An 11287-nucleotide genomic window follows, 5' to 3' on the forward strand; every position below is an offset into this window, starting at 1 on the left:
TTGGTATTGAGACCAGTGTAGTCATGTGAAGGTCACCGAATTGAGGTATCACACGATTGGTAGTTTATATTGGTATTTGGCATTGATATGTGTGAAGGTCACCAAATTAAGGTAATGGTTACTTTCCGTGTAAAGGTCACCGACTTAAGGTATTACACGAGGTTTTGATGTTGTAGAATCACAAATTTTTTGGTGGATATTTTGAAATTGATATTTTCTTTCGTGCAAAGGTAATCGAATTGAGGTATTGCAAAATATGCAAAGGTACCGACTTCGAGGTATTGCATGTTTAGCAACTGAGGACAGTTGCTTTTCACACCACAGGGAGGAATGTTGGAATTATTGGAATATGCAAAGGTACCGACTTCGAGGTATTGCATGTTTAGCAACTGAGGACAGTTGCTTTTCACACCAGGGAGGAATGTTGGAATTATTGGAATTTGTAGAATTATTTGGCATTTATGGATTTATGTGATGGATATTTATTTTATGTGTAAGCGAGATTGATCACCTCTAACTTGTCACATATTTTAAGCTTATATTGTGGATGTCAGTGCATATCAGTGGTGGTAGGGTTAGTGTGTGAGGTGTGCATGGATCCACTGGGACGGATATTTATTGATGCATGGTGCGTGGCGATTATTTATGATCGGCAATGACAGTGATATTTTATGTGCATATTAGTGTGCAACATTTTATATACATTAGTTTTATTTCATGGGTGAACCTTAGTGTGTCCACACTTTTGTATTTAGATTTATGCAAGCCCAAAGTGGAGATACATATTTTTGGCATCATGTATTTTTGGCTCTTGCTTTTTATACAAGGGAAATATATTTAAATACACCATGAATTGGACGTGAGCCACTCTTATGGTGGGGGAGATTTAACCCATTCTTGTGTCTCATGCAAGAGTTTTCATCTATTTTTTAGCTTTGTGAGTTCTTTTTTCTCATATTTCTATTAAGGGTCTACCATAAGCTTTCAACAAAACTGCTCCACATTGACCCAAATACACCAAGTATGGAAATGAATGCCACTAAGACCCATAAATCAACTAGTCATCTCTTAACAAATGAGTAGGCTAGTAGCCATGGAACAAGAAAGTGGAAATGGTGACATCATACATGTCATGAAACTCCACTAGGTATGTCTCGGTTTCCTTAATAGTGATATACATATAATTGTTGTTGAAGAGGACTTCATTCTTGTCTATTTTTAAGATTTATAGAGATAGAGAAGATTAATCTCTTCTACCTTCCATTAAAGGGTGGTACCCCTTTGTGGTAGGTACTGTGGTGTGTGTAGCGGGGTGAAATTCCACTGTGAGACTAGGAATGGCATAAGACCTGATGAAAAAAAAAAAACTCTTCTACCTTCCATAAAGATATTGCATTTTTAAAACTTATGAGAAAACATACAAAATACAAAAAATTATCTTCTACCTTCCATAAAGATATTGCATTTTTAAAACTTATGAGAAAACATACAAAATACAAAATGTATTTCTAAGGTTATGGATATCCTTGTTTAATTTTTCGATTGTAGAACACGAGCTTTAGTTTCGTTGACGTCGCTGGGGATATCCTTGTTTAATTTTTCGATTGTAGAACACGAGCTTTAGTTTCGTTGACGTCCCTGGGGATCTGCAGCAAGAAACCCATCAATGGACACTCTAGTACTACAGACAGTCTACTGTGGGAAGCTACCTCACCCGGATTCATTCTGCAGGAAAGTAGCAGGCCCAGCAAAACGGCATGCCTTCATCTCCAGAGACCTCATCTCCAAAAGGAGGAGGAGAGGCCTCACCGGGAGAGCTCATTATTATCAACAGCAAGTGGTTGCAACAGTAGCGCCTCCTAGGCCATCAGAAAACCCTCAGACAGGTTTAGAGCAAGGTTTTGAAGGAGGAAACCCTAATGAAGGCTTAGAGTTTGGAGAGGGAAACCCTAGGATGCAGCAGGAGGACGATGCAGCGGTGGAGGGGGAGGGCCAGAAGAAGTTTGTGTGGAAGGATCACTGGTACCCTGTGTCTCTGCTGGAAGACTTGGATCCTTCCCTCCCCACCCCCATCCAGCTCCTTGGCATCGAGCTCGTCCTGTGGCGTGATCTTGAAGGGAACTGGAAGGCCTTCCTTGACAAGTGCCCCCATCGCCTGGCCCCTCTCTCTGTAAGTCTCTTGTCCCATCACTGCACTGTGTTCTCTTCGTTTCTAGGGTTGTTTTGTGACTCTTAGTGTTTGTTCATTTCAATTTAAAAAAGTTTTTATGCAGGAAGGAAGAATCGATGAGAATGGATGGCTGCAGTGCTCATACCATGGCTGGTCATTCAAATCTGATGGATCTTGCGGTTGTATTCCTCAAGCTGCTTCTGAAGGCCCCGAAGCAAAAGCAGTCTCATCGTCTCGAGCTTGTGTAACTACTTTCCCAACATTAGTAGCACAGGGGATGCTCTTTGTTTGGCCGGATGCAAAAGGATGGGAAACAGCTCTCCAAACAGAACCCCCAAAGTGTGTAGGCTTGCGTTGCAATCTTTTGCCATGCATATATTTACATTTTGAAGATTAATTTGATGTTATAAAATAAATTCTTCATGCATTGGTGGCAGATTGCCGTCAGTGTTTGATGATCCCAGTTTCTCAACTGTGACGATTCAAAGGGACCTATTTTATGGTTATGATACTTTGATGGAGAATGTCTCGGATCCGTCACATATCAACTTTGCACATCACAAGGTCATTCTTATTTGCTTAAAGCTTTTTATTTCTTGGAAACATTTGTGGAAATCTAGATTGTTACAATTCTTTGTTACGGTTTGTTTCAAATTTGTATGATCAAAGCAGCTCTAGAGAGAGAGAGAGAGAGAGAGAGAGAGAGAGAGAGAGAGAGAGAGAGATTTATTAATGTCTTAACAAAAGACCATGATGATCTATGCAACCCTGTACCACTTCTTGTTAGGACCATATCCTGTAAATGTAAACCACTTGTGGTTAGCCAATCATAGGAGCATAAGGACACTGGCATCTAGCTCAGTGCCCACCCATAGAGCACCCCTGAGCTGGAGGTTAGAAGCATGTAGAGACTTGGCTCCACGTGCAAAGCCTTGGTGTAGCATGCAATAGGTTGACCGTCGTAACATGCAACAAAGCCTTCTTTAAACCTGTGAGTTTATGCAATCCACTTTACTTAAGAGAGAAGACTTGAGACAAAAGATGAGAGTGGACACTTGATTGGGTCCTAATTACCCATCGAAGGCCCCCTTGCAAGCAAGAGTGTTTGCTTGTATTACTTTGGAGAACTTTGTACAATGATGTGAATGATGACTGTGGACTACCAAACACAAGGACGGAAAATACTGTGCGCAGGCTGAACCATACGCTGACCGAATAGCACTGTAGAAGACTCTATGAAGCCACTTATGAAAGTTTAGACCTGTTGAGGATATGCACATATGCCAGCTGAAGATGAGAGGATCTTCTATGTTGCGTAGGGATGAAGCATGGGGTGCTTGAAGCATAGTTACCACGGAACGGGAACGTTCCGGGAACGTCGGATGCTAGAACGGGAGTGGGAACGGGAACGGGAGCGGATCGGGAACGTCGCGGAACATGTCATATGACATGTCAGCATATGACACAAAAAAATGTAACTTTTTGTATACGGATAGCCAAATATGCTTCATAATATTTGCTCCCCCAAGACATGAACATACATTTCTGCAAGCAAAACCTTAATTAATATTCCCCCCCCCCCCCGGAACGTCCCGACGTTCCGGGAACGTGCCTTCGCTGCGTTCCGACGTTCCAGGAGAGCATCAGGTGCAGCCACATCACCAAGCATTGCAGGTCCAAAGCTTCACATCAGATGTAAAATTCCCATACTTGGATTAGTAGTCATTGCTTGACTAGTAGTAACACCCACCCTACCAACCACCCTAGGGGCGTCATACTTGCACCACAAGGGCATTGTCGCAGTTCTCAAGGGCACTGTCATAAGGGATGTACAGTCCAACCAAGGTAAATGCAAGCAGTTAAGAAGCATCAAGAAGGCCAGACATGCATTAGGTGAATCCTTAGCATTTAGACCATGGAAGTTAGGTCTTCAAAGGAGTACCTCATTGGTTCCGGGGAACATAGTAGCGACACGTTTCAAAAACGCGTTTGAAACATTTTGGAAACGTTTCAAACCTTTCCCAGAAGTTTGAAACGCGTTTCAAACTTTCCCATCTTGGCATGTGAAAAATCAATACCATATATGATATTTATATGCCAGAATATATGGGATCATTGATAGCATTGATAAAATGATAATATGTTGAATATATGCATGCTTGTATGATGTATCAGGATTTAGTAATAAGTATGTACTATCATCTATGCATAATGGGCCCATGGCCCATGGGATAGCAAATGCCAAATATGCCAAGGCAGTCATCCATGTTCAAACTTCAAACTCAAAGTTTCAAACTTCAATCCTAGATAAAAACAATGCAAGAAAGAAATGAGCTATGGTGTATGCTGAATATGTACAAACTACAAAGTTCAAATGCCAAACTTTAACTTCAAAGGTTGCAGGCTGCAGCCTGCAGGTTTCAATCATGATTCATGAATCAACAATCATAGATAATACTAAATAGACAAATCACATGACACAGAGTCTCAATGGTAAATGCTCATCATAAGTAAGCTCAAGAGTCAATAGTAAATAGTCAAACACAATCCGTGTCACATGTGACACACAGTACATAGTACAAAATAAAGTAGAAAATAGAATCAGGAGTCAGGAGTCAGGAGTCATCCTCCTCAGACGGAGACGACGACTCCTCCTCGTGGTCATCTCCATCCTCTGATGTCTTTGACTCTGTGCCGGAAGAAGACTCTGCCTCAGCTCCATAAATCTCAGATTCTGTAGCCGTAGCACTCGTAGAAGCTCCATCTCTAGATGCATGCACTCGTGTGATACGAGCTGGTGCCATCAACTCCTCGTAAAGCATAGCATAGATGTCACGCTCCTCCTGAGGAATATCCGGTACATCCTTTGTCAATCTTGTCGACATTCACTTGGCGCGGCTCGATTGGATTGCCTTGTTGCTCAATTAGACGGAGGTTGCAATGACAATAAACCAACCGTTCTAATTGAGCACTGCTCAATTTGTTCCTCTTCTTTGTGTGGAAGAGAGCCTATGTGCTCCAGTTCCTCTCACAAGGCCTAGAGCTGCAATCTTGTGAGAGGACTCGCAATGCAAGGCGTTTCTGTCATAGAAAGGACATAAAACTTTGTAAGTAGTCATGATAAAGCACTAACCTTCCATTGCATCATGGTTCATGGCTATTATTGATGTAACATTTGAATACTAAACACTTACCAGTAATGGAGTACCAATCCCATATTTCTCCCACCATGAGACTGGCTGTAGCTGTGTCTCTCTTAGTAGTGCGGTGGGTCTTCCAAACACACGGCTCCCATTGCGATATACCAAGAGCTCATCCTCCAATTTTCTCAAGAGATTAATATCACCTCCTGTCCACCTCTGGATGTACTGTTGCCACCCTTCTTCCAACTTCTCGTTGTTGAACTGCTCCTCATTATGCCATAGAGGATGCAGTATATGGGCAATCAAATGGATTGGTCTATGAAACCAATTCCATCTACGGTTCCAAACCTCCGTGATGTCCTGGACCCTATTCATAGACCAAGTCACGAATAACAATTCACCAACAACCAAAGCCAAATAAACCCGACAAGTACAAAACTGGAAAGACATGCATATTGCATATTACATACCTCTCTGCTGATAGAACGGTGCACTGATTCAGGGCTTCTCCAATACGGTCCATGAACTCGTAAAGGAGACCAAGAGTGCTGCCCTCCATGTCTGTGATGCGAAGGACACTGTAAAGAGGCTGAGTGGCCTTCACAAGTGCTTTGACATCATCCCACCAACTCTCTCGCATCACAGCACGCACAAATGCCACTGCCTTGGGCTGCTCTTGATCCTCCCATGCCATCCACTCTCGTGACACAACTGTGTGGAGTAGCCCTTGCTGGACTCTCACTAGCCTCTCAATCACAATGAACATGTACGCAAACCTGGTCTTTGAGGGCTTGAGCAACTCTAGATCACTATGGGCACGGTACATGTAGAGGACTTTTAGCCTCTTGGTAACAAACCTCACCATGCTCCGAGCTATAGCAAAGATCTCAAAAATCCAAGGGATTTTAGCAACATCCTCTATCATGAGGTCAAGACTATGTGCTGCACAAGGAGTCCACACTATCTCTGGGAACTCATCCTAACATTCTGCTCATGGACACACAATTAGAGCCATTGTCAGTAATCACCTGCACCACATGCTGAGCACCAATCTCTAACATTGTCTAGCGTATGTGTTGCCATATAAAGGCTCCTATCACCACCGTCCCTGGAACTGAAGCATCAATGGCATGCATAAACATTACGCCCTTGCAGGAGGACACCAAAATGTTATAAACATTCCTTTTCCGCATATCTGTCCAACCATCACATAATATGGTGCATCCATATTTATGCCATGTTGCCTTCAAAGGCTCCATCTCAAGCTCTACAAGATCTTTCTCATCTCTCAAGTGCTTCTTGCGTAAGGAGTCATATTTGGGACCCTCCCACTCATACCCAATGCGGCTAATGGCTCTCATGGTCTTCTTCCATCTTGGAGTGCGCACAATGTGAAATGACAAAGCACACTGAATAAACAACCTTGTCAATTCACGGGTGGCCTCAGCAACTGTTGCTTTTTGAAAACGAGCTTTAATGCTTGCACTCTTCAAAGAAGGCCTAATGGGCAAGGAAGACCTGTGGGCACAAGGAGTAGAGGTGGAACCTACAGTCGTTTGACTCTGCATCTCTTGTTCATCACCCACTCTAGCTCTTTTGGTGACATCCTCCTCCTCTTCCTGCATGTCATCATGGCTGCTTCCAAATCCTTTCATGGCTGCTTCTTGCTCCCTCCTCCATTGTAGAAGAGAGGCTTTGATATCCTGGGGCACTTTATCACAAGCACCAATGCCTTTGCCTTTTAGACCTGAAAAATGAGCCTTTATCCTGTTTGCAGATCCACCTGAGACCTTATCACAATACTTGCACTTCCATTTTTCAGTGCTTGAACCCCCATACTTGCCCATGGGAATGACATGAGTCCACATTGAATCTCTAGCACGAGGCATTTTGGAAGCCTGGAAGGATGTTGCCCAAATTTCAAGTTACGGTGCACAGGTCCCGAGGGGGCGGGTGGCGGAGAAATCACACGAACAAAGGCAAGTGTGGGGAAGGACAGTCAACTTTCTCCTCTGTACTATGCACGGCGTGTTTTTTTTGCTCTCTGGAAAGCGACTGAATCGACTGATATGACCCGTCTTAAATAACATTAAAAAATAAAAAGCCAAGTTTGAAACGCGTTTCAAACTCCCAGACGTTTGAAACGTTTCAAACGGGTCTGCTAAAGTTTGAAACGCGTTTCATAGCAACTATGCCGGGGAACATGAGGTGCAGCCTGAGTTAGGAATCATAAGTCAATGCGTTCAGGGACAAGGGTATGCATGCAAGGGGACACCATTGGAACAAATGCACAGTCATGGAGTGGAATTGAGGCAGAACAGGAGATTCAGTTAAGTTGCTAGGGAAGAAGTATGACAAAGTTGGAATCCCAGAGCAGTCAAGGGATGATGATAGTCATCCAAAGTCAAAGACATAAAAAGTTGGATTCCCCTCATCAAGCTGAGCAGAAGGGGATGTCTCGTGATCAAGGCAGTGCCATGTCTAAACACACAAACCATGGGACAATGACACATGGCTAATTGATGAATCATGACATCACTGCTGACACACAAACACTCAGGTGGCTACAAGAGGTGGTTCACATGTACTCACTCACTCACTCACAAAAGTGAGTGTTCACAGTGCGCACACACAAACACACTTACACGTATAAGGGGTTTTCAACTGAATAGGTGTTCACACCTATACACTTACACATTGGTGGATACACGGTGGACACATGAGATGGACATGCACACATACGACTCCGGAGTCCGAATCCCAACACTTTGGAGAGCTTAGGGTGGAAAGAAGTTATGATTAAGCATGATGATTAATGCTAATGAAGAAGAAGATTAATACAAATAAGAGTAGCACAAGAGATGAACACACATGAATGGAAAAAGCTCACGAGAGTAGCACAAGAGAGGAACACACATGAATGGCAAAAGCAAGAATGAGCCAAGGTTGCAAGAGTAAGAGTGATTTCTCCATTAGTTGGTGAGCCTTTTATAAGGACCAAAAGTACATAAAAGGGAGCACTAAAGAATATTCCTCAAGTTACCCCAAAACCTTTGAACATTTGCACACTCTATTTGTTGATGGATAATTATTTGCTTATTTCTAACACGAACATGCAAGGGTATTGCACGTGGGCTTCTCTTATGCTCTTTTCTAGGTAAAGGTTGGGTGGCCAAGAAGAGGCCCTCTCTTATGTTACTAAGCCTAACTGTTATGTATCTCTACTTGTTAACAAGGCTTTTTGGATATCAAGGCTGTTATGATTTGAGTAGAGCTGAGATCGATCTACAAGTGTCGTATCAAGAACGGGGGAGTTTGTTGAGTGCTCGGGTTGGGGTTGAGAAGTCCACACGCAATGCAGCGGGTTGCATGGAAGGAGAGGCAATGCAGGTGTCGGGATCAAAAACTACTCTCTGAATCTCAGTTGTCTATATTGTTGCAGGTCACTGGGCGGAGGGACAGAGCAAAGCCTTTGCCATTCAAAGTGGAGTCTTCAGGTGAATGGGGATATGCTGGTGGGAATGCTGATACCCCAAAAATAAGTGCTGAGTTTCTTGCCCCTTGCTATGCAGTAAACAAGTAAGATTGAAAAACGATAGTACTGCGATAGCAACAAGAGTTTTGCTGCTAGTTTTTCTTTTGATTTAGTCTGCTTGTATGGCCAGGAAACACTTTTACCTTTATCTGACTATTTGCAATTGGCACTTACAGGATAGAGATACCTGTGAAGAACTTTTTGTTCGGAGAAAAGACTTGGGTTGTCTGGATATGCTCCTTCAACGTTCCGCTAGCTCCTGGAAAGACGCGTTCCATTGTTTGTAGTGCTCGCAACTTCTTTCGCTTTCTTATGCCTGGGCCAGCATGGTGGCAGGTAAAGCACTTGTAATGTGGTGTTGTTGCTTGTAAGTGGTTGTGCATTAGGGGCTTTACATGCATGCCTACCCACATGGGGTAAAAGGGAGATTTCACCTGCCCGTCCCTCACGAGGGACGGAATATCTTCCCTGTCCAATCCCGCCTGTCTGAAAAAAGGGGAGATGTCTGTAATGTCTGGGCTTGCAAGTTGTGGTTTTATGTTGGCGCCTTTACCCACATGCTGCTCACACACGGAGATCTCACCGGCCAGTCCTTAATGGATGAAGGATCTCCTGACAATCCTGGCAAGTCTGTAAAAGGGAAGTCACGTGCAATGTCCCCAAAAGATGAAGGGGTGGGAAAGATTTTTGTTTAGCTTTTCTGTAAACTCAATAGTGTAATGAGAAAGTTCCAACTTCAACACAGAGATATATGCTTGTGAGCCAAATGAGTTGTTTTCTCATTTTAGAGGTTTGGGCAGGTAGTTCCTCGTTGGCATGAACATTGGACTTCGAATAAGGTATATGATGGGGACATGATTGTTCTCCAAGGGCAAGAGAAAATTTTGTATGCCAACAGCAATGATGCTGCAGACATGAACAAGCAGTACATGAAGATCACTTTCACACCCACCCAAGCGGACCGTTTTGTCCTGGCTTTTCGTAATTGGCTACGCCGCCATGGTAATGGCCAACCAGATTGGGCTCCTGGCAGCAGTTCTGGGCCCCTTCCATCTACTGTTCTAACAAGGAAACAGGTGCTTGTTGCTGCTTAATCCTTGTATGATTGTTGGTTGTCCTTTGGTATGGGGTCATTTTCTCTGAATGGGCTAATGTGAGGTCATTTGAGCTTCAACGAGTATAGAGTGAGTTGGGTTCATCTAACTGGCTACTGCTTTATTATGGAACTTTGGAAACAGATGCTAGATCGATATGACCAGCATACTCTCAAGTGCTCTTCTTGCAAACAAGCCTATGTGACCTTCAAGATTCTGCAGAGATTTCTGCTTGGGGCTACCGTGTTACTCACGGCCATGGCAGGAATACCTGCTGACATGAGTATTCGAGTTCTGCTGGCAACCGGAGCAGCTACTAGTGCAGCATTGGTGTTTATTCTAAAGGAATTGGAAAAGAACTTTGTATTTGTTGATTATGTCCATGCAAAGATTGACTAGAATGTTTTCAGAAGCTATCATGTAATTTTGTACATAGTAAAGCTATATAGAATTACAGCTGAGATTGTATCATCCGTAACTGTGTTAATTGTAGAAGCCTTCAGTTTCTCTCAAATTAGAGATGATAAGGGCATTGCCTCTTTCTCTTCAAATATTTGACTTTACTACTCTCTGCACTAAGATAAAATTTTAAGATATGAAATCTCGTTTGAAAAGCTTCTAGGTCAGATATTTGGTTATAGACTTGAGGCAAGATGTAGAGCTTTGCAAGTTGAAAAATTAGCTTTATTAAACCTTAAATATGTCTCTTGTTGGTGGGATGTGTAATTTTGGAAATCCTTAGGGGTACCAATTGTGGTGTCTCTTGGATGTTTTTGGGATTTCGGGATTCAAAATGTTTAGAACTTTAGAAGACAAGATCTATAGATATTGATTTTAGAAAAGATTTTTAGACAATGTGTGGAACTTGTAAGCTCACATTCTTTTTAGTTTTAGGGGGTTTTGTGTTCAAAAGAATGCATTTTTCACTTCTATGCACGTGCACACTACCTTTTATATGTTGAGCAATAATTTTGTCCTCTCTCTCTAGGGTTGATTTTTGATAGGCACCCTTGCCGTTTAAAATTGATGGATTTGGTGAAATATAGCATTTTTTTAAATTATTGTAATTTTTGACGAGCATTTTAAAGATTTGCAAGTATTTTATGGCCAAAATGATAAAAAAAATGGGCATTATCCTCGTCAAAATCAACTATGACTTTCTCTCTCTCTCTCTCTCTCTCTCTCTCCCCTTTGAAATCTTATTTAATTGCTTTTATCTTTCTTTTTTGATTGTACTTTTTAATAAGCATTGGGTAGAATTCCTAATAAGCCTTGTTTCCTCCCAAAACACTTTTGAAGCTAGTGAGCAACCTATATGCTTGGGTGTAGATGAGAACATGAGCAT

The 11287-nt window shown here is 42.5% G+C and overlaps 1 protein-coding gene across 1 annotated transcript; it reads left to right on the forward strand.

Annotated features, from left to right (window-relative positions):
* The first annotated feature begins 1525 nt into the window (after nucleotides 1–1525).
* LOC147605610 (pheophorbide a oxygenase, chloroplastic-like) lies at nucleotides 1526–10556 on the forward strand. The gene is made up of 7 exons (XM_086793229.1): nucleotides 1526–2170; nucleotides 2274–2509; nucleotides 2608–2734; nucleotides 8756–8892; nucleotides 9025–9184; nucleotides 9649–9924; nucleotides 10087–10556. Exons 1-7 carry the CDS (start codon nucleotides 1667–1669, stop codon nucleotides 10339–10341), a joined length of 1695 nt encoding a protein of 564 aa, XP_086649355.1. The 5' UTR covers nucleotides 1526–1666; the 3' UTR covers nucleotides 10342–10556.
* Nucleotides 10557–11287: the final 731 nt, after the last annotated feature.

The sequence above is a fragment of the Cibotium barometz genome, chromosome 59, assembly GCF_041138505.1.
Source record: "Cibotium barometz isolate CiBa-2024 chromosome 59, ASM4113850v1, whole genome shotgun sequence".
Taxonomy (NCBI): domain Eukaryota; kingdom Viridiplantae; phylum Streptophyta; class Polypodiopsida; order Cyatheales; family Cibotiaceae; genus Cibotium; species Cibotium barometz.

Coding starts and splice junctions, on each gene's coding strand:
- LOC147605610 (XM_086793229.1), top strand. CDS start 1,667: ATGGACACTCTAGTACTACAGACAGTCTACTGTGGGAAGCTACCTCAC. Junction 2,735..8,755: donor TCAACTTTGCACATCACAAG/GTCATTCTTATT, acceptor ATATTGTTGCAG/GTCACTGGGCGGAGGGACAG. Junction 9,925..10,086: donor CTGTTCTAACAAGGAAACAG/GTGCTTGTTGCT, acceptor CTTTGGAAACAG/ATGCTAGATCGATATGACCA.